Raw genomic sequence first — 27,919 nt, 5'->3', positions numbered from 1 at the left:
CGCGAGAGCAATCCAGTCGCCAGTCCAGACTCTTCCGCGCTCTCCAAACACCGGCTACACTTGTCCGCCTCAGGTGCGAAGCTCGCTCAGCTCCCCGAGCTTTGGCAGCGATCTCGGCCAGATCCGGACTTCAGTCGACTCTCAGCAGTGCTCGCGATCACTTGGGTCGGAGAAGCTCGATCAGCTCTCCAGAAACGAAACTGCGTCGCGCTCGCCTTATCCACCAGTGAATAAATATACCCAGAAATACTATATAAAACAAACGAACTGGCCAGCGCCCATCCGCCAATAAGGATACTCTTTTCCCTTAAAAAATAATAACACAAAATAAAAAGCTAAGCGGCAACGACCATCGCTACGACCATTCAACCGTTCGTTCGTTCAGTAAAGCCCACGCAAAGCGACATAAAAATCGCAAACACAAATCGTGATAAATTTTCGCTAAATTGTGCAAACGTTTTTCGATGATTTTGTCGTGTTGACTAATTAAAATTTGACGTGCATACCGAAACAAAACTCCAACTTCGACAGCCCTCGAAAGCGAAAAAAGCCAGTAACTTTTCGCGACGACACTTGGCAAGTGAAATAAATAACATACATATAGGTAATTTGTGTGTGCCGAACGAGATATACAATATTAAAATAACAAATAACTAAATGCAAACACAATAAATAAGTGTAATTAGAACTGCGCAAAATACTGAGAACTGCAAAAAAAGAGCGAGCTCACTGAGAATATACAGAGAGAGAGAGAGAGAGTACACCCCACCAACGCACGAGGAATGCTGTTATGAGGTGAGTCGCTGTCGATCATTACACTACGTTATAGTACAGTAGAACACCCCTAAACAGCCTTCTAACGCCGTAGATGCTTCCGCTCTGATAACCAATACCACAACTCTCTGGACTACTATATCCATACTAAAACCCAACCAAAATATTCTTTCAGCCGGCCTGAATTATTCAGATTGTGGGATAGCGATCTCCAAGTGGGCTTTACGACACCCGAATAGTGTGTGTCCCAGTTACACACTTGCGGGGGCGACGTGTGTGACTGTTCCAGATCCGTATATAGAACGGCGATCAGCCAACACAACACTATTCGATACTATTATGACTCAGCGAGGTATAGCTTGATCTGTACAACCTTTCGGCCGATCGGGCTAATTGGAAGTCATTTGCGAGAAGATCTTCCACTTTCTTCTCGACATTATAATGCCGCTCTTAACAATCTGCGGCGAGGGCCCCTTTGAATGGGAATGCAAATTAATAACCAATGGCCAATTCTAATGTTAATAAAAACTCGCAGCAGTCTTTATTGTTTTGGGGCGGAAATAGAATTTGAAGGCCTCAAACTCGCACTCAACAGAAAGCAAACATTTCTCGATGATGAGTGCCGTCGCAAGTTGAGTGAAAGTTGCAGAGAATCTTTGAATATTGTCTGCCAGCAATCAATATACATATATACGACTTAAGTTCTTTGCGAATTAGCATTGCAAATGCTGAATTTACATTAGCTCTGGCTTTAATTCGATTAGGAATTTCAAATTTATGGCCGATGAGTGGTTTTTTGGCCAAATATACATAAGTAATTGGCCGGAATATCGGCACATTTGAATTCAGGTTCAGGCTGTTTGTTATTAACAGCTTCGGATCGAAAAGCGACCCGAGAGTTACTGCTCATTCCAAAGCTGTCTCCAGCCAGATACTATATATTCCACGCTCTGCAGATTATATATCTAAAATATAAAGATGAATCTTCAAGAGAAGCTGGCCTGGTTCTTTGGCCTGAAGTCGGTGCGTTATGCGCAGATCTTCATCGTGGTGACGGGCGATCTGCTGGCTTTATCCAATCTATATCCCAAGCACTCCATGTACATTAGGCGTCCCTTTCTCCTCTGGGAGGATCTGGACGATAAGGAGGACCTGGATGGGCACAAGAAGCAGCATGAGGAGGACGACAACGTCACAGTCTCCGACTAATACTGATCCAGCGTTTCTAATTTATATTTATATATATTTTTTATGTGCGTGGGAGACGTTTTATGGCCATGCAAGAGAGATTCGATTCCACCGAGCCAACCTTGAGTGAGTTTCAATGCCAATGCCAGTGCCAGAGGCCCATGACGTCACTTGTATCTGGATACTCACCATACAGATACATGTATTTATGTATACGTACAGCCTTGTGTCTCTGTAGGTGCCTTGCTGAACACCTCGTTTCGTTCTCGTTTTGCCCGTTGCAGCCGGAGGATGCCCTCGTGAGCCTGTTCAAATGCCGGGACCAAATTAACTCGGCTCCTCATTAAGGCACACACAAAAATTCGAAAGTTTCGACCGCCGTCGTCTGGAAATAAACGTCAATTTAAAGCGCAAACAGGCACGAGGGGGCTGAGAGGGGTTTGTTGCAAAAAAATAAACTTAAAAAATGTCGAAAAAAAATATTGAAAATTCTCTCAAAAAGCCGCTTTTGTTGATGTGGCCAAAAAAGGTCTACAGCCTTGCCTTGTATGCAGTCCTACGTTGTGTTTCAGTTTCGTTTTTTGGGAGCTGCGTTTGCCTCCGTATTATCTCGTTTTCAGTTTCAGCTCTCCTTCGATATATTTTTTTTTGTAGATTTTTTAAGTCGGTTTTCGGGCTGCCGTTTTTGGTGTGCATGCGTCAAGGATGATTTGTATTTGTGCATAAGGCGATGTCAGCGTTTTCGATTTTTCTGTATTTTCTCAATTTTTCTGTATTTAATTTGTTTTCGATTTAGCTTCCTGCTTCGAGTCAGTGTCCGTCCGGCTTTTGACACGTACACCTACGAGGCGTTCCGGGGTTCAGTAATTAGTCACCGAGATCAAAGCCCAAGACCGCCCTGAGAGAGCTTGTTCTGGGAACTAATGCAACTGTTTGCTCGCCACAAACAAGCCTAACTCGGTTCTTAGATAACTCTTGTGGGGGGGCTTACCCTCTTGCCACATTCGATTTTGTCATGGCAATACTTGGTTTTATGGCATTGTTTAAACAAGAAGATTGTTGAGACTACTTTGGCTGTAAGTAAGAACTGTTCAGGAGGATATTTTTGATATCTATACAATTTTAAAGTGATTTCAAAACACGCAATTTTTTTTTAAATAATTTACATTAAGAGATAAGGGAGTATTTCTTTTAGGAAAGCTTATTTATATCTGTCTAATATCGTCATACATTTAATACAGTTTTTGATCAATTTGATTATTGAACTGTTTTTTAGAAATAGTATATGCTGAAAATCTCTATACATCGGTTAAAATCAGTTTATCAGTTTTAAAACTTACAATATTCCACGTGAAATTACAGATGAGCCTTTTCAATGTTACAAACATTTCATTGTGTTTATATTGAGTTTGCCAATTACCTATATTTAAATTTCTTATTATTAAATAAACCCACCAATAAACCCATTACAACCCAATTTTTAAAATTAAATATTTAGGAATCTTTAATTTTATAAAAAAAATATGTAGTATATAAAAACCATATGATTTTACACCATATTTTTTACACTCATGTGTAAATTGTATAAAAATCACACTAATTTTTGGCTTCCCGGTCCCGTTGATTGCTATAACCCACTCCCTAGTGACCTTACGCGATCGAATGGTGGCGACGCTCTTCGCGGCTCGCGTCGCACATTCACTTTGGCATCGTGCAGCTTTAATTGCCCATGGGGGTTCAACAGCCAAAGCGAGACAAAAGCCGGGCAAAACTCACTCAAATGGCTAAAAAAGCTAAACAAAACTAAACTGAAAAAAAAATAATGGAGAAAAATCAATGCCTGTCAATGTCTGTGGCGCAATCGGCCTGAAAGCGGCAGCGGCAGCGGCATCGATCGCTGATTGTTTAACTGTTGACTTAAGCGGCAGTGTTAACAAATTATTTGATTTTGGTCGCATTTGATTTAAGAGCAAAAACATCTGCGCCTGAGCCCGGCCTGGCATTGAGCCATTATTTCAGCGGAAATCGAATCAGATTGAACGGTAACTGGCATACGACACTTCGACACAGAGGCCTCTGCGGAAGTACTTGGCTCTCAATTGGGGCTTATGTTTTTGGCCAATTGACACGCTCGTTTGGCTTAATTTTGGTCTTTGTCGATCTGGCTCTCGGAGTTCACAGGCTGACCTTTTCGAGGTATATCGAGTGTCAGGCGAGCAGGTGCAACTCGATGCCCTGGGAAGCAGGTAAACGGGCTGGGAAGCTGGATGGGTTCCAGATCGAGCGGGTTCTGTTTTTTTGTGTTTTGTTTCGAAAGCGCTTTCAATGAAGACATTAAATTGATGTATTGGCCGATAGTTTCGCTCTGTTTAAGGGGCGCTTTCATCTCCGACGAGCCAATTTACGAATTTCCAAGAATCTGATCCGGGGCTTGGGCCGGGGCTCGTTCGTAGTCCGTCATGATATCACTGGGACTAGAAGCGACACTGCTACAGGCCCATAAATTAGATGTAAAACAGGGCCGACGAAAACTGAATCAATGATTATAGCCGAAAATGTTAATGAGACGCAATTTTGGTCTATGGTCGGTCATCATCACGTACCGCGGTCCCATCTGGAGTGGACTCGAGTGTACTTACCCAAATGGAGTAGTGTCTTATTCAAAGCGAAGATTTGTAACGCTTTCATAACGCAATAAGTCGCGAGCCACCCTCCGAATTCAACCGAATTACCCAATGGACGACATTATGCTCAGATGTATGAGAAAAGGCCATGTCGAAAGCGCATTTTGTATGCCAGTCGACAAGTTTTGGGCGGCTTTGATTCGCGGTCAACAACGTCAGCGGCAAAGGGAATGGAACCGAATCGAACTGCATATCAATGAACTCTGATTGAGGAAAATCATTGTCGATTTTTGAGTTTTATTATTAAATTCACAATAAAACTATAGTTTTATAGCTTTTATAGTTGAAATGCTGCATTACACACTCAGACAGGATAACAGTTTGTCCTTACTTTGGATGAAGATATAAGGAAGAGAACAAAGACACTATATAAAATCAAAATTATCATAAAGTTTGTTATATCAAAAATTATATCGATATTATTACGCCCAAACCAAACAAAGTTTTGGCAACCTCTTTATAATTATTTCCAATAATTTTTTTTAATATTTCCAACATTCCTAAAATAATGAATTCTCTATAAAATATGCCCCCGATAGTGATTTAAAAGCTCTACTACTTCGTGCAAAATCGCTTTAATTGGTTTTCCCTGCAGCTGGGGAATAACCACTTAATATGCAGTTAAATTTAATTGAGCTGAGACTTGAGTTTAGCCTTCTGCCAATCATATTGAAATCCCATCGAAATCGAATCTAACGCTGATCAATTAAACGATCGGCGAACTGAAATTAGCATAAATTACGAAGCCCCAGCTATTGCTACCGCTTGCCTGGCGGACGGATGGACAATGGCATTAATTACCGGGCCAGCAACGAAGGAAGGAAAAGTGAAACCATCCGGGGGTCTTATGCAAGGCGGAAGATCGAGGATGGCGGCGCAGGCACCGTTGTTGGTTATGACATGCACTACAGACCCAAAGAAGGCAGTCATCGAGAAAAGCTGGGAGCTGCGACTTTGGAGATGGAAGCTTTGAGCCAGCATCGCGTGCAAGCTCGCCCTTTTCCCACTCAGCGAGACACTCGATTTCCTTGGCTGCAGGCTGGCTCCGAGACTGAGTCTTTGGGATGAAGCTGGAGCTGGAGCTGGAGCTGGGAGATGAGCTGCCAATTCGGGTGACCTTTGCCACCGCGCTTGATTCGCGTTGCCGGAAACTTGGCTTGACGCTGCCTCCTTTATTGATTTCCCAGGGAAAGCCTCGGGTTTTCGTGGATTCTTTGCCCAATAATTGCGCACAATTTTTCGTTTTATTTTTCGGTTTTTACCAAATTCAGCGATAACAAGCGAGGAATGCAGCGGAAAGATGCTAACGTGATGATGAGCGAGGAGTGGCGCCAGGAGTAGCCCAATGGAAAAGGAACAGTCGTGAGAATAGGCAAAAAACTTTAAATAAAAAACAAAATCAAAGGGTAGTCGCATAGGAAAAATATGTTTTTCTCTATTTTAAAAAATTATTCATTAATTACACAGGAACACAAAATTAAACTTTGTGAAATTTCCACGAAGCATTTCAAGTTTTCCATGATATTTGGGTGCTCCTGAGTAAAAGTCCCATACAAAATTATTTTCCATCACCTACAGGTTTCGCGGTATACCTAAGAATACAAAAAACCTATGTTTGCCGACATTTTGAATAACGTGGCCTATATAATTGGACTTACCTTTATTATTTTTGGTAGGACCTACTCTCAATACATCACGGCACTACTAAAAAATGGTCCCAATCGTGGACCATTGTCCATGTCTTTGGAATTCGACGCCAAAGTTGAAACTCCCAAAATTTTCAACATTTCTGTTATGAAAAAACAATTCTGAGAATTAAATCTTCCATGGGACTAATTTTAAATTTTCATTGAATCTATTGCTCATTGTATTCTTTAATTTCGGTTTAAAGCGTTTTCATGAGGACATTTTATTGGATTTATTAAACGAATAAAACCGATTTTTTGGTTTTATTATCTACTACTATTTGCTGTCAAATTTCAAATAAGTCAAGGCAACCTATAAAATAGTAGTAGATTTGTTTCTTTTTATATATAAAATACATTTAGTTGTATATTAAATAAAAAGGTCTTCCGAACATAACATTTTTAAGACAGCTTAGTACCCAGCGATAATCCTTACATATTTAAGTTTAGTCAAAAAGAAAAAATGTATATTATATATAAAAAGAAACTAATCTACTACTATTTTATAGGTTGCCTTGACTTATTTGAAATTTGACAGCAAATAGTAGTAGATAATAAAACCAAAAAATCGGTTTTATTCGTTTAATAAATCCAATAAAATGTCCTCATGAAAACGCTTTAAACCGAAATTAAAGAATACAATGAGCAATAGATTCAATGAAAATTTAAAATTAGTCCCATGGAAGATTTAATTCTCAGAATTGTTTTTTCATAACAGAAATGTTGAAAATTTTGGGAGTTTCAACTTTGGCGTCGAATTCCAAAGACATGGACAATGGTCCACGATTGGGACTATTTTTTAGTAGTGCCGTGATGTATTGAGAGTAGGTCCTACCAAATAGGCCACGTTATTAAAAATGTCGGCAAACATAGGTTTTTTGTATTCTTAGGTATACCGCGAAACCTGTAGGTGATGGAAAACAATTTTGTATGGGACTTTTACTCAGGAGCACCCAAATATCATGGAAAACTTGAAATGGTTCGTGGAAATTTTTGGCTGTGTACCTGTGTTATTATTACTATTTATAGAACCTGTTATTGTAATATATATAATATATTTTATTGTAAGTAATTTTTATTGAAAGATAATTAAAGCTGATGTAGTCCTCATATTAGATTGTAAACATGTTTTACCATTTTCAGCAATTATATAAAATATAAACATATATAACAGAGTCATAAACTAATTTAATAAATAAATAAATCATACAAGTTATAAGACTTAAACATCGAAATCGAGCCAAAGTGACTGTACTTTTTATGGAACTTAATTTAAACTCAAAGAACTAATTTTATAAATAGGTTTGAATGTGCAACTATAAAATGCAAATTATAAATCCACAAATCCATAAAAATATAAATTTTTAACATAATTTTACCCCACACTTGTTAAGTATCTATCCATCTACTCTCATTTTAAGCGATTGTCGACCCTTGATGATCGATCGATCGATCTAAACTCTCTACTGTCAGATGGCCGCGATGCTGCCTAATTGATTTCCGTGCAGGTCGGGAGTCGGGGAGTCGCATAGCCATCAGCTACGAGTATGACAAGGCCAGAATCCAGCGCCGCAACTCTATATATCTATCTCGACAGCCATCTTCGATATACTTACACTCCCAGGGCTAATTATGAGTTCGAAAAGTGAAATCTTTTGTTTTCTTTCGCGCCCAGCGGCGATCCCAGGCCGCGGCGAGCGTTATTAATCATGCAAAAAAGCCAGAGAGAAACAAAGTAGTATACAGACATGTAAGCAAAGAAATTGATTTACATTTTTCGCCGTCTGGGAACAGCTCGCAGTTATGCTATCGACACTTGCCTTGCCGCCAAGTTGCACGCCAAAGTTGCCACGTAACGCTGCGCAGATTAACCTTCTAACACAGATAGTTAGTAGTGTGAGATACTCGGACAAAAGGGAGGCTTCCTCCTCCCAGATTCAGATACAGTTTAGCTGGCTAACAAAGCGTGAAAACGACAGCCAGAGCCGGGCAGGCGGGTCGGCCAGCAGCCACGAAAAACGATGACAAACAATGTGACCAAGTTTGGCATTGGTAGGCGGGAACAGAGACGTGCTCGCAAAAGGGGTCACAGAACGTTCGTCATGGGTAATTATATATATATTTTAGAGAGTTTAGAAACTTATGGAACTTCTACCAAACAGATAAAGTTGCTAAAATCGATTTAAAATTCTATAAAGTCCCCGGAAAGTGAAAGCGGAAATGAAAAGTTCTAGAATATGTACATATCTCAAAGTTCTAAGACAATTTGGATATCACTCCCCTCCCAGACACCCCTGCTTATGCCAGCTATTGAGAGTGGGCGCTGGACAATCGTCAGACAATCTCCGAGAGCGGGGAAGTTGTCATCGTCATCGTTGGGGCGAATGCCACACGTACATGCTCGTAGATGGCCGCTTAGATGTCTCTAAATGGGAGTAGCAATTACTAATTTCCTTAGTAAAGCGCTCGGCTCAGGGGGAATTTAGTTGTAAGACCTGACAATACCCACAACGAAAAGATAGCCCCCCCGTCTAAGCCTGGTCCCAGCCTGGCCCAAATGCGATTCTTCATTCTCGACTTGCGGACTCCTGGCCAAAGACAGCGCCGGCGCGTTCTTTGCCTGTCTGTGCGTCCTGGCCGTCTGGAGGGGCATTGGGTACTGGGTACTGGATATTGGCCATTGGGTATTGGCCCGTTGAGGCCTCAGCGGCAGCGGCAGCGGCATTCACTCACAGATGCCTGGGCATAGATATCGAAATGCAATTAAGTATTTGCCAAAGTCGAAGACGCGGACGAGCGCCACCAACAAAGCGGCCGCTGAGCAGCGGGGCAAGGCACGCATGGAAAAATGTGGCCAACGCTAGACAACAACGTCCAGTTGGACTCCAGAGGGAGTAGGTTCGAGAGAACCAGAGGAGCTCTCGGTGCCCAGAATTCCCCAGAGGGAGCAGGGGAACAGGCGGCTGCCGCAGAGGCGGACGGGACTGTGCTCTGATCTTTGCATAACATGGACTTTGAATGGCCACAGGGCTTGGCCATACTTACAAATTGGACTACACCTTCATTTTCACTTCTATACGAAAAGGCCGCGCTCGGTGTTACACAAGGAAAAATAAGTTTTACATTTTCAATGGAATTTATTAAATAAACAAGTGGAAAAGACTTACTTTCTATCTTGTATATTTAGTTGATGTCTTCTATATCTTATTTGGCTTTTCGACAAATATTCATAGGTATTAAAATTCATTTAAATTATTTATGTTCATATTTATAAACTAACTTTATGACAATTATATTAAATATAGAACTTGGCTATATAAAGTTCTTGTTTACGATTTTGGGAGAGATTTGGAGAGTCCTTGTGAACTGTATTGTTTCAGCTAGGTATTTGGTATTTGGTTTCAAGAATTGCTGTAAACATTACAGAGACCTACCTAAATAAAAAACTGTCATAACTGTATATATTTTTAAAATTACAAATAATTATAAAATGATGACACCAAATTGTTTTGAAAGGAATATATTTTATAATAGCAGAAGTTTCACCAAGTATGAACATCGCCTCACAAAATATAATAGCATAAAGTGTATTTCTGAATGATTGAGTCTTTTATAAATACTTGACATACCATGTTTTCTCCCAGTGAACCCCGCTTAACCCCAGAGGTCAGATCCAATCCGCGGCGCTGAGAACACACGCAAAGTGGGCAACTGGCGAGACTTTTGTTTGCTTTGCTCCGCACTTTTGGTTTCACTTCATTGGGATTGGAATAGGGATTGGAATGGGGACTCGAATGGGGATTGGAATGGTGATGGGGCTGAAGACTTGGGTGGGGTTTGGGCTTGGGGTTTCCTATCATTACCGCGCCGTGTTAAAGTTCAAGTTCAGAACGATTATTGTTCTAGGCGCTGAGCGGAGTGGCGGACCTTAAATTGTTTGCTCTACGCGCGATACTCTAATCCCATTTCCATTCTCATTCCCACATGCACGGGCGTAATTTGTATAATTTCGCATAATTTGTCTGAAATTTAGCCATCGCTACTCCGCAGACGCATGCAAATGCTGCGAGAGCTGTGAATGGTCGCTAGTCCAGGAGGGGGCTTCCTACTTTTTAGTTTAATTGAAAGACCCTGGGCCGGGGACAATTGCGGCTCTGCTGCCAGGTAGTACAGACCCGGCTCCAAGGTCCGCCAGGCGATACAAATTTTATGTTTATTACACCTTAATAATGCGTGTTTACAAACAAATCACGTTCATGGCGCAATCAACGCTCGGCAATCGGCATCGGGCATCAGGCATCGGGAATCGGACATCGGACATCGGCATCTGGCTAAGCGCCTGCCTCCCAGTCGCAGTTACAGTCTCGTCTCAGTCCCAGTCCCAGCCCCAGTCTCGTCTTGGTACCATTCCCGTCCAGCTGCTCCAGCCAGCTCTTCCCATCAACGTTTGCGGCGCACGCATGCGCACTCAAATTATATGGTAAAGGATTTTTATTGGCAGCTCGCAGCGTTTTTCCCTGCGCAGGATGGCCGCCGTATCTGCGTCCCAGGCCCATGATCGGACAGACGACCATTGGCCATTGATGTCTAGCCGGGCGATTGTGCTTGTTAGAGCGGAAAGCTGCAGTGCCCAGTGCCCATAGTTCAGCACCAGACTCTTGTCTGGCTCCGATTCTGATCCCTGGCTGGGGTCTGTAGAAGCGCGACCTGGAAGTAAGCCAGTAGTGAATGAGCAGCGGCGACGGCAGGTCCTTGTCCAGGTGCCATAATAGACAGGCATTTTGCACACGCCACAGAGCTCCCTATTATACTCTTTTCGAGAAAAATATCTGAAAATGTTTTTTGGAGTAATAAATATAAAAGATTTTAAAAGAAATCTTTAAAACATTACTGGATTATTTAAAATATATATTATTTAGGTTTATTTCGAGAATTGATCGAGGATTTTGTGTTATTTATTATTATTTAATGAAAGGTATATAATAATATTGTTAAGAATAGAAGCATATTTCATTTTTTATCAAATAACTCAAATTTGTTGACTTTTTAATTAAAAATAAGAGTATTTATTGTGAAATTTTGCTGCTTTTACTACTCTTGGCATAAAATATACCAAAAACCCCTTAAAATCTCTATAATATCAAAAATATATTACAAAGGTATCAACAATTCGTGCAATGCTAAATAGCCTCTCGTTTCGCAGTCTTTGCATGTGTGCGCTTGGGTGGGTGCGTGACCATGGAGCTGTTGTCTAAACTGGACGTTCTTCTGGGGGATCTCTGGGCCTGCTTGGATACCAGGCTGGGGCTGGCGGAGGAAGAGGCGGCGGCGGTGGGGACCGAGTGTCCTCGGGCATAAGGCATTGTTTAAGGAGAGTTTGCACTCTCGTATTCAAATATGAATATTATCGCGTTGGCTTAATCACAATCAATATTTCTACGGTTTTCTCCGCTCAGGCACTCCCCGCACATACTATGTTATATATATATTTATTTGAATTTCGTATGCATCCCAGGCACCCTCATCGTGTTTCTATTTTTGTAATTGTCAGAGAAAAGAAAACAAAAAATAAGAATAAAAGAAATACAATTTTAATAAAAGAAAAAACTCAATTCGATTGTGCCCACACCCGCCGAAACTTAGGGATCTGTCAGAGTGAGCGTTGGATTCGGAATCAGAATAAGAATTAATTGGCAATTATTCTTTTTACTGCTGTCATGTTAATACTCTTTCTACGGGTACAAAGAATGTAGCTAAAATGTGTCAAAATTGAAAATAAATTAATCTTCAAGTTGCAATAAGAAATATATAGTTGAGGAAAATGGTTTTAAGCTCAATTAATTAATTGAATAAGAACGTGAAATGCGTACCCAAGATGTAATATTTACAATAATTGGTATATTAAACTTAATATTAATACTTTATCTTATATATTAAGGCTCTCAAGCGAATTTCTATTGCAATACTTTTTATTAACTTACCAATTTTCTACTTCTTTAAAAAAGTCTAAAGATTTCCTTCGATTATTTCCTGCCAAATTGAATAACTAATTTATTTTTAATGCCACTTTCTTTCCACACTCGTCCACACTCGCATGTGAACAGTACAAAAAACATTAATATCAACCTAAAACAAATTAAACACGGACTATAAAAAGGCAAAAACCAGTCAAAGAGCTGCAAACTAATCACCGGGAAAATAATCAAATAACATGAATAACCCACGAAAGCAGACCACGAGAAAGAGGTATTGTTTACTCAGAGAATTATATTTCTTCTTGCAGCTAAAGTCCATTTACAATTGCCTAAAGTTAAATGGAAAATGCGCAGAGCTCAAACAGTTCGATGAGACTGTCGCTCACTTAGGGTTGCGATTCTTCAGAAGATTCTTCGCGAAGAAGCCCCAACGACAGGAGAGAGAATAGCAAAGACAGAGCGAGACCACATACAGGAAGTTCAGCAGGGATCAACAAGGATATACATACCCCCGCCAAGATGCAATTGCCCCAGCAAAGTGGAGCGACGAACGGAGGACCGAGGGTCAGCTTCAATCGGGATGTGCACGTGAAGCGGATAGGTCAGTGTTAAGTGCCTGCTCTCCCGACGCAAAAAAAAACATAACCCCAATAGCCAAACCAGAAATTAAAAACAAATAACCAACACGCGCAGCAGCATCAGCATCCGAATGAGAGCGGCGGCCACAAGGCTCCCTAATGACAAACTAAGCAAAAAGCCAGCAACCTCATCAATAACCAGCTAACAAAAAATTACTAACCCGCATCCACGTATACTACATCCATGTGTGTGTGTGTGAGTAGGCCAATTTTGGTCAATCAATGACGGACGCTAACAACCCACGCGAATGCAACTCATTAGCCCGGCGAGTTAGCCAGCGAGTTCTAGCGCGAAGACGTGGCTTTCCATCTTCGGTTGCATAAGAGCCTCTTCAGCTTTTCAGTTTTCTTTGTTGCAATTTGCATTTTTTGGCGAGGAACAGAAAAATAATAAACACAAGTAGCAAGCTATATATGTGGAGAAGGCGAGGAAAGAAAAACAAAAAGCAACCTCGCGCTGGTGGGCGACTAAAGCCAGAACGAATGCCAAAAGCAATAAAAATAAATATAATAATAACAAAGCCGCCCCAACAATAAAATGTAGTTTACCTTGAGAATAATCGCACACAGCACAGCATAGCAGCCACACATAGACGCCGAGTGGAGGAGAGCTTCCCTATGACTGTTTTAAATAAGTTGATATTTTATAAGGCATTACAAGTCGCCCAGCTTGGCCGAGTATCACTTTGCACATCCCATCTCCAGGGGAGAGGGCCTGCAAGGCAGAGCATCTGCATCTGCATCTGCATCTGCATCTGGAGCTAGAGCTAAAGCTAGAGCTGAAGCACAAGCTGGACGCTTTGTCTCCGACTATATTATTATTGTTATGATTATGTCTGGCAGCCGCGACAGCAACGACATGGGATTTATTTCATAGCCGGATTGAATTTATGGCAACTGTCGCCGCGATCCGTGGCTGCGGCGGAATGAAGAAATTAAAAATTGATTGTGACAAAACCTAGGCAGGCTAATTCCTTTCCATTTAGAACTGCCAAAGCCGGTTGTTCTCGCATTTCCTTATGGCTCTCTGGCTTGGCTAATTAACCGAAAGTCCTTTTCGGTGCGTAGATCTTAAATGGTTATGAACCAGATTTCCCCCAGTCGCGTAATTGCCTCAAATGGCTGCCATTTCGCTTAACTTGGCTTAATTGACGCAAGCGAATTTAATTGCAATTTGTGAATTGGTTTAGGCAAATGCTTCGAGGTTGTCCAAATGTAACGTGATTGGGTAATCTGCCGGCCAGGCGCGATTCATTAGTCCATAGCCTAGTCTGTCGAAGTTGCATTAGAGATGAGGTTTGTGATGTTAGCTAAACATCTTATAGCTTATAGTTTTACTAAATAAACTAAAGAAATATGTATAGCTTTTCAAATAAGAACAGTATTTAATTGTTGTATTTCTCTTAAAGCTAAACTCTACAATTTTGAAAGTTGATCAGTCTTGAAAACAAGTTCGTGGCCCAAGTCTTTTGATTCACCTCGAGACTTCCTTCATGGAAGCGAATAACTTGCTTAAAATAACCAAAAATCATTTGATGTTTAAATACTTTACAGCTAAAGTTCAGCTTTAATATTATAAAACAAAATCTCAGTGTAAGGATTTCGTGACGGATAAGGGTTTGCAATTAGCAGAGTAATCCCGCCAGTCACAAACGTTTAAAGTAATTTAGGCTCAAGTTAAAAAATTAATTTCAGCCTCTCTGTGTCTCTATCTTAGCCTCTATCTTTGCATGCAAATTAAAGCAATTATGTGTAAAACACAGATTTAATGATGATTTAATTTTGACGCAACAAAACAGCGAGATAAAGCGAAGAGGCAGCTGGAAAGGAAAATTATTCGCCCGCTGGGCACAAGGCAACATTTTTCATCGGCAAGTTAACATGTGAATTTTCTGCTAAATTACAGTGCAGTCAAAAGTCAAAGTTGTTGACTGTAAAAAAGAAAAACGAAAAAATCAACTAAAAGACGACTAATTTCAGCCAATTTGAGACAGCGTCGCTGCTACAGGTGAGCCTCGGTCGCACGGACGGCATCACGTTCAGCCTTGCGCAGCGACAAATTTGGCCAAGACGAGTCGGGTCGACAGCTGTGCTGCCTGATGATGCACTCACTCAGTCCGAGCTGCTCGAAGGCGGACAGGTGATGCGAGAGGGGTGCACACAAGGGAACAAGGCCAAGACTAGGCTGGCTCCTGGCCAAGTCGTCGTCCTTCCATCCGTCAACTGGCACATATAGTACCCGAGATTGTGTGTGTGTGCGGTGATGACATAATTTCAGATGGGCGATTAAAAAGGCGTTACGAGAACAAGTCCACCTCTAGCCAGTCAAAGTCTGATCGAGGTAGAAGCGTAGGCCTCTCCCGTACAGCGTTGCGTAAGACGCAAGGCATTTCCCTCCCCATTTCCCCATTACGATGCTCTCTAATGAGCTCTCGTACACATTTAATTAATTAATTTAATTAGGCAGAGAGCAAGTCATTATTATGGGATTTGCTACGACGTTTCCTACTGCTCTCGTGCTTTTGGCTTTGGCGTTCAGCTCCACATTTGATTTGGCTTTCCGAGTGCCGAGTGTCGAGTGCGAACTTTGTCAAAGTCGCAACTGGTTTTTTGGGTCTGCTCTCGTGCCATCTTTGGATCTTTGGGCTGGGGTTGGGGATGGGAAGGCTGCTATTAAAATGCCATTTATGCTTTTTTATTAATTCATCATTTGCATATATTTTGTTTTATTTTCGTATTATGTCTCTACGCGCGCTGCGCAAGAAACTTAATTAATAAGTCTCAATTTTTGGCTTGCCTGCCCACAAATTTCGCACTATTTTCTCGCTGTTGTTCAGTTGTTTCTGTTGCTGTTTCAGCTTTTTATTACCATTTTTTGTTGTATTTTTTTCTCGAGTGACATTGGCGTAGGCAGCCGCAGTTGTTGGCCGCCCCGCTCGGCTGAGATTGCTTTCAGTCGCTTTTGATATTGGACTCAGTCAGGTTCTTAGCCGCCGCCTGTCATTCTTCTCGTTCCGAAACTGAAGTGCTTGTGTCCAGTGACAACATAGAGGGAGACGCCTGGGGGAATATATATACCAGAATACATATTGGAGGTAAATTCGTCTAAATGGAGTTGTCGATCATCGAAATCCCCAACCTTAACTCCAGTTGTCGCAAATACAGAAAATCACTTCGAATTGCAGACGATTGCGTCATTTGTTTATCGAAATGTGTATTGAAATGAGTCGCAGATTATTTTTAGAGCTCTTTAACTCTTTTCCGTCGAATGTTTCGGTTTTCTTTGTGCTTTTCGGTGATTTGTTATTTGTTTATCCGCTCTCGCCCAGCGAGCGCTTTGTAGCTGTTGCTGTTGACAGCTGCTTAGGGGGAGAAACAAGTTTGTCGCCCGAGCCTTTTGTATGGGCGCCATTCTTTAGCGAAAGTTCCCCTTCGCATTTGCCGTTTGCCTTTTGCCTTTTGCCCTGCGGAATGGCCAGCGAGCAATTTTAATTGGACAGTTGCAGGTCCAGCCTCCTTATCCCCTGCAACACGCTGATTTGCATACCTCGCTCCAAGGACGCGGCGCGCCGCTTTTGAAGTGATTAGGTCCTGCGACTCCTGCCTTCGCGGAGGAGCATTAAATTATTTTCATACCGAAAATAAATACGACCTGTCCAGATAAAAGCCGAAGTCCGATCTAGGCCCTTAAATGAAATCGAAAGTGCGCTCCGGTTAATTGAAATACCCCATGGCAGCCTACGCAGCTCTTTAGCAAGCCGAACCTGCACTGCAAAAAAATTAAGTGAAACTTGGAATCATTAACAACTTCTTGACATCTTACCTGACTCTTGCCTTTAGAGCTATTTTCTATAGTAATTATTGAACCTTGGACCCCATTAATAAGGCATTAATGTGCCCCTTGCCAGAGATTCCTCCGAGTGCATGCCTAGACCAGTAGCTCGGGCTCAGAGGCGGGCGAGGAATGCGGGTGAGCTCCCATTTAGCGAACTGCCTCGACCTTATCTTGTCACTGACATGGCCAGCAGCAGGGGATAAAGCATTTTAGCCAACTAAAACGTTTTGCCAGCTACGTGGAGTGGATTGCAGAAAGAGCTAGAGCTGGAGCAGGCTCTTCCTCTTCTGTGGTTGTGGTTGCTCTTAATGAGGCGGACTGGAGGTCGCAACAGCGGCATCATCACAATTACTGAGCGGTATCATTAAACTAAGGCAAAGTCAACGGCGACGACTTGCTCCTGGCAGCGGCGTTTTGCGGCAAGTGAAAGTCGCCGCAGATTTCATTATTTATATGAGCCGAAATTCGGCTGATTTTTTCTTATTACTTGTTTTTTTCTGCTGGTTGTGCGTGGCTTTGAAGTTGGTCAGTGTGTTTTTGCCGAAAACCGGAACCGAAACCGAAACCGAACCCAAAACTGAGCCCCAAACACACAAACTTGCAACTGGAAAGGCGCTGGCCAGGGGCAGAGACCAGTTGGAAAAGTGGATCAGATGCTTTATCGCCGCGGTGGCTTTTCCAAAGTGGAACTTATTATGGGCTCCGGCTCCTTATGGGCTCGAATCGAGCTGGTTAGGATGGCGTGGCCGCATAAAGTGGATCAATGATTAGATTAATGAGTGCCTCTCAGCACTCGGTAATCAATCAAATGCTGTACTCACTGCCTGGCTTGAAAAGCACCAAAAAACCGCCCCGAGATGATTGTCTTCGGGGTCTATGGGAACTCTGTTTACGGTTGAAGCTCTTGAGAGCTCTTTGATGCTGTCGCTTAGTGCGAATTTATGTTTTCCTGTTGCCTCCAAAATAATACAAAACACTGCGCCGATATAACGAGAAAGATATACAAAACGCCGCCGGCATGCGAACGAATGAACGAACGAACGACCGAAACCTTGTAAGTTGGCCAAGATCGAGCCATCATGGGAGCTCCGAGAGCTGCACTGCATTTCACCTTGACACATATCGCCTGACAGCTGATTGCAGTCGCAGATGGATGTGTGTGCAGTTCCTGGGAATAGTTTCAGTACCTGGAGCACCGCTGCTGCCAGCTCCCATCTAAATCCCATTCGCAATCCCATGCCGTTAACGCTAAACCAATTTGGCACACGACACGCCCAGCTCTGTCATTATTCATTGTTGTTTGAATTTCGATTAGCCATCGGTGTCACTTTGCCATTTTGCAGCACGGCTTAGATTCGGATTCGAATCGGAGCGAATGTGGGAGCGGTTCTTGGGGCTCCACTTCTCTGTTCACGAATGTGACAGGTTGTGCAGGTGAATGGACACTGCTCTGTCGAAAGCTGGAGCGGCACAGGTTGTGGGGGAACGGCTAGGGGAAACAGAAGTCCAGTTGATCTCGGGGCAAGGTCAGCACAGAAATGAGATGGCTCCGCTGATCTGAGATCTCGGCTCAGAACTCTAGGTTCTGAGATGTGTGTGCTACACGGCAAAAAATTAGATTAAGTTTTATGTTCATTATAATATATTTTACACAAAGTCAATCCGGTTCTTGTAATTAAGAATTTAACTAACACGTCAGACTGCAAACAGAAAAGTACATTTGCACATTTAAAAACTTAATAAATATACTTACTAAACATATCATCATAATTAGGTAACTGAATAATACATATATACTTTTCCTTTCGATATACATTCCTAATCGCAATCAGATCACTTCCAACTATTTCTCTGTGTGCAACTAGATGAGTTGGCCGGAAAAAAGGGGCTGACTGGCTGACTGGAGAGATCACGCATCTCGGCCGGCACATCTCGTTCTGGCCAGCCGCGATGATGATGCTCGTTTCGGCACGTTTTCCTTGGCGTTTCTGTTTCGTTCTGCTGGCCCCTCTGCTGTTCCACTGCTCCGCTGCTCTGTTGTTTTCGGCGTATTAAATAATAATGATTATGAAAGAACAAAAAAAGTGAGGAAGTGGAGAGGAATCTTTATGAGAGATAGATCAACTGGGACCGCAGCAGCCTCTTCAATGGCCATTAGCGCTTACAGCGCCCGATTACAGAGCAGGCGTTCCACAAGATCTCTTGGCATTTCAGCGTTTCCCCGGCATCAAGCATTGAGGGCTCCATCTCGGACAGACGTGGGCTAGATCCATTGTCAGACGGCCGGCAGTCTCTCGATCTGAGAGCTCCACCGAATCAGTATGGTCCGGACGGGACGGGCTGCCTTATTTAGCGACTAGTAGTTGGCAGCTGGCAAGTGTGAATTGGCCACAGCTGGCCGGACTGCCTGCCAGCCTGCCAGCCTGCCAGCCTCTGCCAGATATTACATCATCGCCGGGCTAATGTGCTAATTTGTCTTTACATGAATGCCAACTAGTTCGCGGAACTGCCTCTGCAATTGTGTATTTGAACCCTGTAAACCTCCTCACTTTTCATACACACAGAACTAAAACAATAGCAGTTCTATAGCTCACATTTTAATGATATTTATAGACTTTTAAATATTAAATAATGTGCAGAGAGTGTTGATATGTTGAGCTTTCAAAAATACAATGTATGCCAGTAGGTGCTGATGAAGATGTCTTTCTGTGTACATCCGAAACCTTCTTTAAACAAATATCATACGATACATATTTTACTTCCTTTTGATAAATATTTAACATTGTTTTTACAAGATATTTAATCAATTTTCACCCTTTTTTATACGAGCAGGCAAGCGTCCCAGTGAATACGAGCCACCGGCTAACCTGCAGAGTTACCACCAGCTCCCGCCGGACATCGATCCCGCGGACATTCGCAAAGAGGCTGCCTTGGTGATCGCCCAGGCGGGCCGGCACCACAGCAAGGCCGAGAACGGCGACCAAATACCCAACTTCCGGAGCAAGCAGCGGCGCCAGAGCCAGCCCAGTGACTTCCATTCTCTGCCGACGCGCCGAAAGAAGGGCAAGCCGGTCGCCCGCAGTGCCAGTGACGCCTCCACCAAGAAGCCGGCGGTCAAGCGTCCCTCGATCTTTGGTCTCTTTAGCCGCAAGAGTGATCCCCAATTGGACAGGGATCCCAGGTTTGAGGACGGCGGCGCCAGACGACTAGTGCGCAGCAAGAGTGATGTGGGCAGCAGCAAGATAGCAAGGAAATTGGAGGAAAAGGCACACGGCAACCAGTCCCAGTCCAAGCAGCAGCTGAGTCCTATTATAGAGCAGGCACAGCGCGAGGACTTCTTCGAGAAGGACTATTTCCGAGAGCGGGAGCGCCGCAAGTCAGACGCCGTCACGCCGCGCGAGAAGAATGAGAGCGGTCGCGGCCTGAACGAGCTGCTGGCCAGAAGTCGCTCCCAGGCGGAGCTAGACGGACCCCTGATCTCGAGCGGACCAGGACAGGGTACAGGAACAGGAACAGGACCCTCTATTTCGGCGGGAATCCGCGACCGAATCGAGACACTGCAGGCAAAGTCCGGTGAGAATATGCACAGTTCCCAGCAGCCGGCGGAGCGCCTGCCACTGACCAAGGGCCGCACCGTGGACGGCCTGGTCAAGCGCTTGTCCATGGAGCGCTTCTCCCCGCAGCCGGTGATTAGCCAACCGGCCTTCTCGTACATACGGCCCAATGAGGGCATCACCTACGCCCAGCTGGATCTGGGCGAGGAGCAGGTCCGGCGCTCGCCCCTGGACCGCGACGTGCGCACTCCGCAGCGGGAGTTCGCCCCGGCCAGGCCTCCGCGGGCCAGCGATGTCAGACCCAGTTATTCGCCGACATCAAATGGCGTTCCACTGGCCAGCAGCCGGCCCAGTCACTCGCCGTCGCCGTGGCAGCAGCTAAGTCCCCGGAATCTGAGCGACGAGGACGAGGGTCTGGGCTATGAACCCCGGAAGGTGTACTACGATGACGAGTTTTCGCGGCGGGCAGAACCGCCCATTGTTCCGGTCATACGGAGCGTGAGTCCCTCCCCATACCTAGATGAGCTGGGCTACCGCAGAGCCCAGCTGGAGACCCGCATCCTCACCAGACGCTTCGGCGAGGGAGCCACTTTGGAGAGGAACCGAGAGGTGGGCAGACCCACTCCCGAGCGTGAGCCAGAGCGCTTCCATCGCCCAGTTCGCCAGGAGCTGTCCAGCGAGTATCCGCCTGAGCGCTCCCAGGTGGACAGCGGCTCCACGCTGCCCCGCATGGAGAAGACCTCACGTTACCGTCACACCAAGTACTACGACGACGGACTAGGAGGTGTAAAGGAGACCTACGTGCGGGAGACTCAACGGGATGGCCAGGTGCGGGAGTCGCGACATCGCGAACGCATCGGGGAAAGGGAACGGGACTACAACTCGGCGGATCGACTGGAGCACGAGCCCAAGAGCCTGGACTCGCAGCTGACGGACCAGTACCGATCCTCGCCGGAGCTACGCGCCCAGCAGACGCTGCAGCGGGAGGCGCGGGAGCCGCAGGACTACTGGCAGAGCAGCCTCAAGCGGGACAAGCTGCAGCAGCGCAGCTTCGACAAGGGTGACTCGGGCATAGAGAACGACTTCCGCAAGGAGTCATTCAACGGAGACTTGACCACAAAGTAAGTAAGCCCTAAAAATCATTATTTTTAATTTTTATTTTATTCTTCTAGAGATTAACATATTTCTCTTATTTTGCATAATAAATATCTCGATTTCGCTCTTTCTCAGATGGCGCAAACGCACTGTTCATGATGACATTCGCGCCTGCGATTCCTTTCTGCGCAAGGAGCGGCGGGACAGTGCCCAGCAACGCCAGATCCAGCGTCAGGCGGTGCCATCTCGACTGCGCCGCGAGCACAGCTACGTCTACAGGGAACGCTCCATCGACGACGGCTCCCACTTTGATCCGCACCTGGACAAGTATCCGGTGGCCACCAGCACACTGCGTCGTCGCGAGCAGCACTCTCAGTCACAGTCCCAGTCCCAGACCCCGAACCGCGAGGAGTCCAGCACTCTGAAGCGGAACAAGAAGCTGGGTGGCTTCGAGAAAGTCAAGCAGTTGTTCACGAGTTCAGCTGGTGGGGCCGGTAGCCATGGCGGCAGTGGTCGAAGCAGTGGCAGCAACGTGTCCAGCGGCAAAAAGGATCGGATGAGCAATGGGAATAGCAGCACGCTGAGTCGTCGCGACAAGGAGAAGGAGAAGGAGCGGGAACGGGAGCGCTACATGGTCAGAGAGGAGGAGATGCGGTCGCGGTATCGCGAGCATCACACCGAGGAGGCCTTACGCGAACCAAAGGTGAGTTTTGAGAAAATGTTGGTTTTTTATTTCAAAATTTCAAGCGAAGATCGATAAATACACATATATGTGAGTTTACAATTAAAGATATTCAGTTTAATTTATCGGACTTTTTGCATTTTGGTGTAAATATAATCTGAAAAAGGGACCAATAATTATGTTATTTCAACAATTCATTATAAAACTTTTACAATTCTTGTGAGCAATATAAAATACTGTTTTAATTTCGAATAATTTTCCCATGCAGAATAAAATTAACAGCAAGTTTTCCGTTATATTTAATTTTCATGTCCGTTTTGAACTTGATTTCTGGTATATAGCTTGGTAGTATCTTCAAGTCAACGCTGTATTCCTTAACGAAATAGCGTTTATTCTAAGAGAAAGGGGTTTTTAAATAATATATATCGTTAGAAATAATATATTACTAACCATTTTAAAGGGACATTCCACTGGAAAGTTTGAAGTTCGACGCACATCATTGGTTAAAGTCCTCACTATATAATTTTTATGCTGGCTTTGTAAAAGCTCACAGTAATCCATATCCATTGAAATATAGTCTGCAGCAATCGAATCTCGCTCTACGGACAATAAAAAGTGCCCCTTAATGTCATTGAGGTCCTTGGTTAAGGCAAACTCCACAGTTAATGCACTCCGAGACTTTTCGTTGATTTGGCAGCTCACATTTTGCAATAAATCCGTTGAAGTCAGGCACTGTATTTGCGTCAAGTAGGCTCGCATCTATATTAATTTGGAGAATTGTTGTTTGTTTTTTACGGAATTTAATGGACTTAAGAACTTCCACCGACCTTAGCCCCAGCACTCTCCGAAACGAGGGCCAAGAAAAAAAGCGTAAACCAAGGTGCTGAACTTTTGATGTACATTTCAGGGAATTACTTTGTGTGGACTAAATGTTAAACCTTTATTCAGAACTTTGTTTAATGGAGAAATTTAAAATGTTATTAAGCTATATATACTTAGATAAATATCAATGCTTTCATTAAAAGCTTCAATGGCTGGAACGATCAACTATTATTTAGCGGAATAAATATATTTACCAAGCTAAGTTAATTTATTATATATTCATGAAAATCCAACAAATGTATATATATGTCAAAATCAAGGAAACTCTGCGGTTTCACAAACCGATATTCTTGGCGTTTCTGAAACCACAAACCCCTTTGGCCTAATGCCCAATTGATGGCGCCAGCCCTAGGTCGTTAACCCCGGCGGAGCTAGCCAAGATCACCGAGTTTTTTCGGGCTCATTTGGTCATGGTCGGCTATTATTAATTTCGAATTAACGAAGACTTGCCCCGATGGGTCTTACAACCTGGGGGAGTAACTACCTATGGGTAGATCTAGGAGTAGCAGCACTTCCTGCTCCCCAGAGCCTGAGTTCGTGGGCGTTGCTGTGCGGCCGAAAATGGTCAAGACGTTACTTCCACTCGAGAGGGGAGACAGATCTCATCCGCGGGGGATTCTTTGGGTGCCAAGACCATAAAGAAACACTCGCGACTGTGCTTAAGTAATAAACGACAACTGGCCAAATAGAGTTGCCAACGGAACGGGGCAAAAACGTCAAACCATTCAGCGACGAGGCGTCGTATAAATTGTGAGCAAGAACAAAAGCCTTATAGGAGATATATGTATGTATGTATGTATATTGGGGAGCCCACGCAGCTGCTGTCACTCTGTCATTCAGGCAGCCAGTCAGTTTGTCACTCTGTCAGTCCGTTTGTCAGTGTGGCAGTGAGAAAGCCGACAGCAGCGACTCCGAGCCAGGGCGGGGGAAATTGAATAAACTGGGCTTAGATTCGGATGCGAATTCGGTTCGCTTCTGGGCCCAGAGATTCCAATGCAAAACGCTTTGCAGCTACTGTTGCCGAGGTGTTGCAACAGCCACTGCAACTGCAACAGTTGCTGCTGCGTGCCTCGAGTTAATTTGCAATGCTTGAGCGGATTTCTTGGCCAAAGTCTTAGAGGGCCAGAGGATGTTGCCACTTTTCGTTCTGCCGGATGTTCCATGTGGGCGGCCCAAAATGCTTGCAATCACAGTCCAGCCCAAGAGCAGATTTTATAGAGAGACAGCCCAGGTCCATGCTGCAGGAGTCCCATTGTTTTTTTTTGGCCAAGGAGCAGAAGTCACGGAGCACGCCAAGGTGTGGCAACCGAAAATTAAGCTTGCGTGATAAAGGCATTTATAAGGCATCTTTCCCCGATATGTTATATGCCGCTGTCCGGGACAATGCGCCGCCATTATTCATTGGGGAACTGAGGCCCCCAATAAAAAAGCATGCCGCCACCCGAAGTGTGTTCCGCAGAAATCTTTAAGTGCTGGCCATTCATTCCAAAGATTCTTCTACATGCCAAAAAAACACAAACACACACGCGAGAGGGAGAGAAACCCGAACGAAATTTGTGTCAATAATTCTGTTAGTTTATTTATGGGGCCCCAAGTTGGCCATAAACTATATTGGGCATATATTGGTTCTGGGCTTAAATACATATATTTGAATACATAATTACTTGGTGGGTGCGTAATCTCGGCTTTATTGTGCGACATTCCGATATATAGCTGTGGCGGGTTTGGCACCTGAATCTAAAGGTTTCTTTTAGCCCAATTGAAATCCAATATAGCCAATCACCTGCCCAGTACCCCAAATGTCGTGTGTCTGTCTGAGGCCTAATACAGTTTCAACCGCAACTGGGCCAAAACGCGCCGCCTCGCAATTGCATTCGCAAATAGCAAAACGAGTTTTCTTACCAGCCCCCAAGCTGCCCCTTTGTGAGGTGATCTCACAGCCCTCCAGTTCACCTCCCTAAGCGCCTAAAGGCCACCTGCTCCACATTTGTTGCTTGGTGGGTTGGCGCGGGAGGCGACCTTTGACCCGAAAGCGAAAGCAAAACGGGCAATAAATTGGACTTAAGCTGGGGAAGATAAATATAAATATAAGAAAATATCAATTTACAATTATTTAATCGTAATTTGAGTAAATATTTTGAATAAAATATGGAAAACTAGATATAAATTGCCAACTTATGCTTAATTTTATACATTTCCTATCCTGCAGACTATCGATATCTCGATGCGACGCCGATTGTCCACGCCCAAAGCTAGTCCCCTGCTGGTGAAGCGGAGTCCCGCTGACAAGCCGCCCAAGAAGCAGCCCAAGGCCAAGGAGGCGGCGCCGGCCAAGGTCGAGAAAACGAGCTGGTTCAGATCGCTGGACCGCCGGGCCAAGAGCAGTCCCAAGGAGGTACGTTTTTTTTTATTATATATTTTAAACCTTAAAATATTTTACAACTACATATTCCTAAGCAGCTCAATGTATCCGTCAATGGACACAGTGAGACCACTTCCAGCCTGAAGAGGACCAAACGCAACACGACCGCAGCGCCGGCCAAGAATCTGCGCTTCTTTGGCGACACAGATTTGGACTCGAATCCGCCAACCATTTCCAAGGCCACCAGCATGCCCAGGTGAGATATTGTATATTTGACTTGGCGCTACAATAACATTAATATAATATATAATTTAATATGGAACACTCTCCAGGAGTCGTCCCTCCCTGGGCCAGTCAAAGCATTCGCAGAGTGCCTATCACCTGGATCGCAGTCCGCCGCCACTGGCCCGCGACTATCGCCACACGCTCGCCGGTCAGGCTGCGACATCGCAGGTCCAGAGCCAGAGTCACAGCAACGGCAACAGCAGTCGGCAGAGGGCCAGCTCCATGCAGCACCTGGACAATGGACATGGCAGCGACGAAGTGGACTTCCGCAAGCGGCGCCACTACTCGCGTTCCCGGGAGCTGCACGACATCTCCGAGAGCGGCTCAGAGCCGGAGCCGGCGGAGCGACACAAGAGGAGCAGCACGGCGGGCCAGCGAGCCATGTCGCTGGAAAGATCGGTGGATGGACCACGTAGATCCGAGGATCGTCCCTTGCTGCTGGGACCTCCGAAGCCGGCCCGCAGTGCCGAGCGACGGGGGCTGCTTAACAGCTTGGGTCAAGAGAACCTGGGCTTTGGCAGGTGAGCTCGGATAGATTGGGATCTTGTTTTTCGGAAAGTATATGAATCTTCTTGCAGGGATCGCTATCCGGCGGAGAGTTCCGGCACTGAGGGCGAGTCGAGCCTCCACAGCCAGCGCAGCGTGGTTTATCTGCATGCCACCACGGTGGGTGACATCCCACAGCCATATAACCTGCGTCGGCGCTCAATGTCGCGCGATGACCTTCGCCGGGTCAAGGGCAATCAGTCACCCCCGCAGCCACCGCCACTGCAGCCGATGACCCGGACAGTGTCCCGGTCCGTCTCCATGCTGGCTCCCTGGAAGCCCAAGCACATCAGCGAGGGCTACGAGATCAACTACTCACAGGAGCAAAACAAGAGGGTAATGTTTCTTAAAAAAATTAAATAATTAAATCGGAAAAGTTGTTAAGTTATAATAGAAGGTACATTTTATTTAAATGGTCTTTTGGTTGTTTCTTGCCTAGAAAATATAAATATCTAATAAAGATATTCATATTTCAAGGAATATTTATATTCTTATTGTGTAAACTAGCATAATTAATCGCTTTCCTAGGCACCTGCTAAACTTATTAAGAATTCCCTAATCAAACGTAATCTGTGAAAGAGAAACCTCTAAGCAGGCTTGTGTATTCTAGAAATGATAATTTAAGTTTTCTAGTTGATAAGCTTCTATAATTTGCAACTGGTTCTGGGGGGCCATTAGCTGAATAAAGTTGATCAAGAAATCATGTCGAACCAATAAGCTAATGGAATTCCTATGAAAATATAGTAACCGGTGAAAGAGATTGAATAAAAGGGGTTTTATAATTAGATTTATCATAATTTTAGCATAAATTATTTAACAGGAAAACTTGGGAAATTATTAAAGAAAATCCTCTGATGTTCCTCTCTATTATTAATATTCCATCCCTAGATGTCAACACTGCCGCGCAAGCCTCCACCACACAATGGAGCCACCAGTGCCAGTACCCTAAGCCGGCTGGGCAGGAAGAACGAGGCGTCAGGGCGACGCTACCACATGGACAGCTTGGATCGGCCACCGCCACCGCGGTCTGTGCTCTCCGCATCGAATTTACGCAGCGCCAAGACAAAGTGAGAGACCCAGGACAGAATCGGAACCTGGACAGGACTCACCGGTGCTCCAAGTGTGGAGGTCTCGACCCCCTGCCCTCCAACCACACATAGTTGCTAGTTGTAATCCTTAATGCGAACTCGATCGAAACGTACTTCTAATCACTTCACACGATGGAGGCAGCAGCACCCGCATCCCGCTGAGATGGGAGGCGAGGCGCGATGCCTTCGCTTAGCTGCGTAGGAATCCTTTAACCTTTGTTGCAATTCTCGTCATATTTTTTAAATGTGAAATGTATTCGTACTCCAGTAATAATTATAAAATAATAAAATATCAGACTTTAACTTAAATTGTTATTTATATGAGTTTATTAGGGATTTCGGGCATTAGGGAATCCTGAAAGCTTTTAAAGTGGCCATTATAAGTTGAGATTTATAGCATTTGGGGGAAAAACAATTGTTTCTGTACAATACATACGCTGTCAAATACTTGCAATAAGTCTAGAAATAAGGCACTGCAATATTGCTTGTGTTCGAAAGCGGTGCGAATATAGATAGTTAGATAGATATAGGCGGTTTATCTGTTCGAAAAGGCTATGAGTTTTCCTAAATCCGAACTCTGTTGTTTTGAAGATAGGTAAGTGGACAAGAATATTGAGTTGAATTAAAATGATCATCCTAAAGCCCA

At 44.3% G+C, this 27,919-nt stretch overlaps 2 protein-coding genes and 1 long non-coding RNA gene across 5 annotated transcripts; 2 read left to right on the top strand and 1 right to left on the bottom strand.

The window, feature by feature from the left end:
- Positions 1-146: 146 nt before the first annotated feature.
- blo (bloated) lies at positions 147-27,582 on the top strand. Of its 2 annotated transcripts, XM_017172456.3 has the most exons (9): positions 147-795; positions 12,615-12,907; positions 19,612-21,454; positions 21,564-22,131; positions 25,202-25,387; positions 25,453-25,610; positions 25,687-26,160; positions 26,218-26,521; positions 27,074-27,582. In XM_017172456.3, exons 2-9 carry the CDS (start codon positions 12,826-12,828, stop codon positions 27,254-27,256), a joined length of 3,798 nt encoding a protein of 1,265 aa, XP_017027945.1. In that variant the 5' UTR covers positions 147-795; positions 12,615-12,825; the 3' UTR covers positions 27,257-27,582. The 2 variants fall into 2 exon arrangements, with proteins under 2 accessions (XP_017027945.1, XP_070143261.1); XM_070287160.1 differs by lacking the exons at positions 147-795; positions 12,615-12,907 and adding an exon at positions 15,937-16,039.
- On the top strand, positions 1,670-2,443 carry LOC108078543 (uncharacterized). Of its 2 annotated transcripts, none has more exons than XM_041775879.2 (2): positions 1,670-2,088; positions 2,201-2,443. In XM_041775879.2, the coding sequence occupies exon 1, from the start codon at positions 1,753-1,755 to the stop codon at positions 1,981-1,983; it is 231 nt and encodes a 76-aa protein (XP_041631813.1). In that variant the 5' UTR covers positions 1,670-1,752; the 3' UTR covers positions 1,984-2,088; positions 2,201-2,443. The 2 variants fall into 2 exon arrangements, with proteins under 2 accessions (XP_041631813.1, XP_017027946.1); XM_017172457.3 differs by having other exon boundaries at positions 1,671-2,088; positions 2,185-2,437.
- LOC138927943 (uncharacterized) lies at positions 22,338-23,065 on the bottom strand. Its single transcript, XR_011444390.1, has 3 exons — positions 22,938-23,065; positions 22,561-22,869; positions 22,338-22,504 (listed from the first exon to the last, which is right to left on the bottom strand). It is a non-coding gene; the product is annotated as an uncharacterized lncRNA (long non-coding RNA).
- Positions 27,583-27,919: the final 337 nt, after the last annotated feature.

The sequence above is a fragment of the Drosophila kikkawai genome, chromosome 2L (genome assembly GCF_030179895.1).
Source record: "Drosophila kikkawai strain 14028-0561.14 chromosome 2L, DkikHiC1v2, whole genome shotgun sequence".
In the NCBI taxonomy this organism is placed as follows: Eukaryota; Metazoa; Arthropoda; class Insecta; order Diptera; family Drosophilidae; genus Drosophila; species Drosophila kikkawai.
The sequence above is the reverse complement of the archived record's forward strand: the minus strand, read 5'-3'. Positions and strand labels throughout refer to the sequence as shown.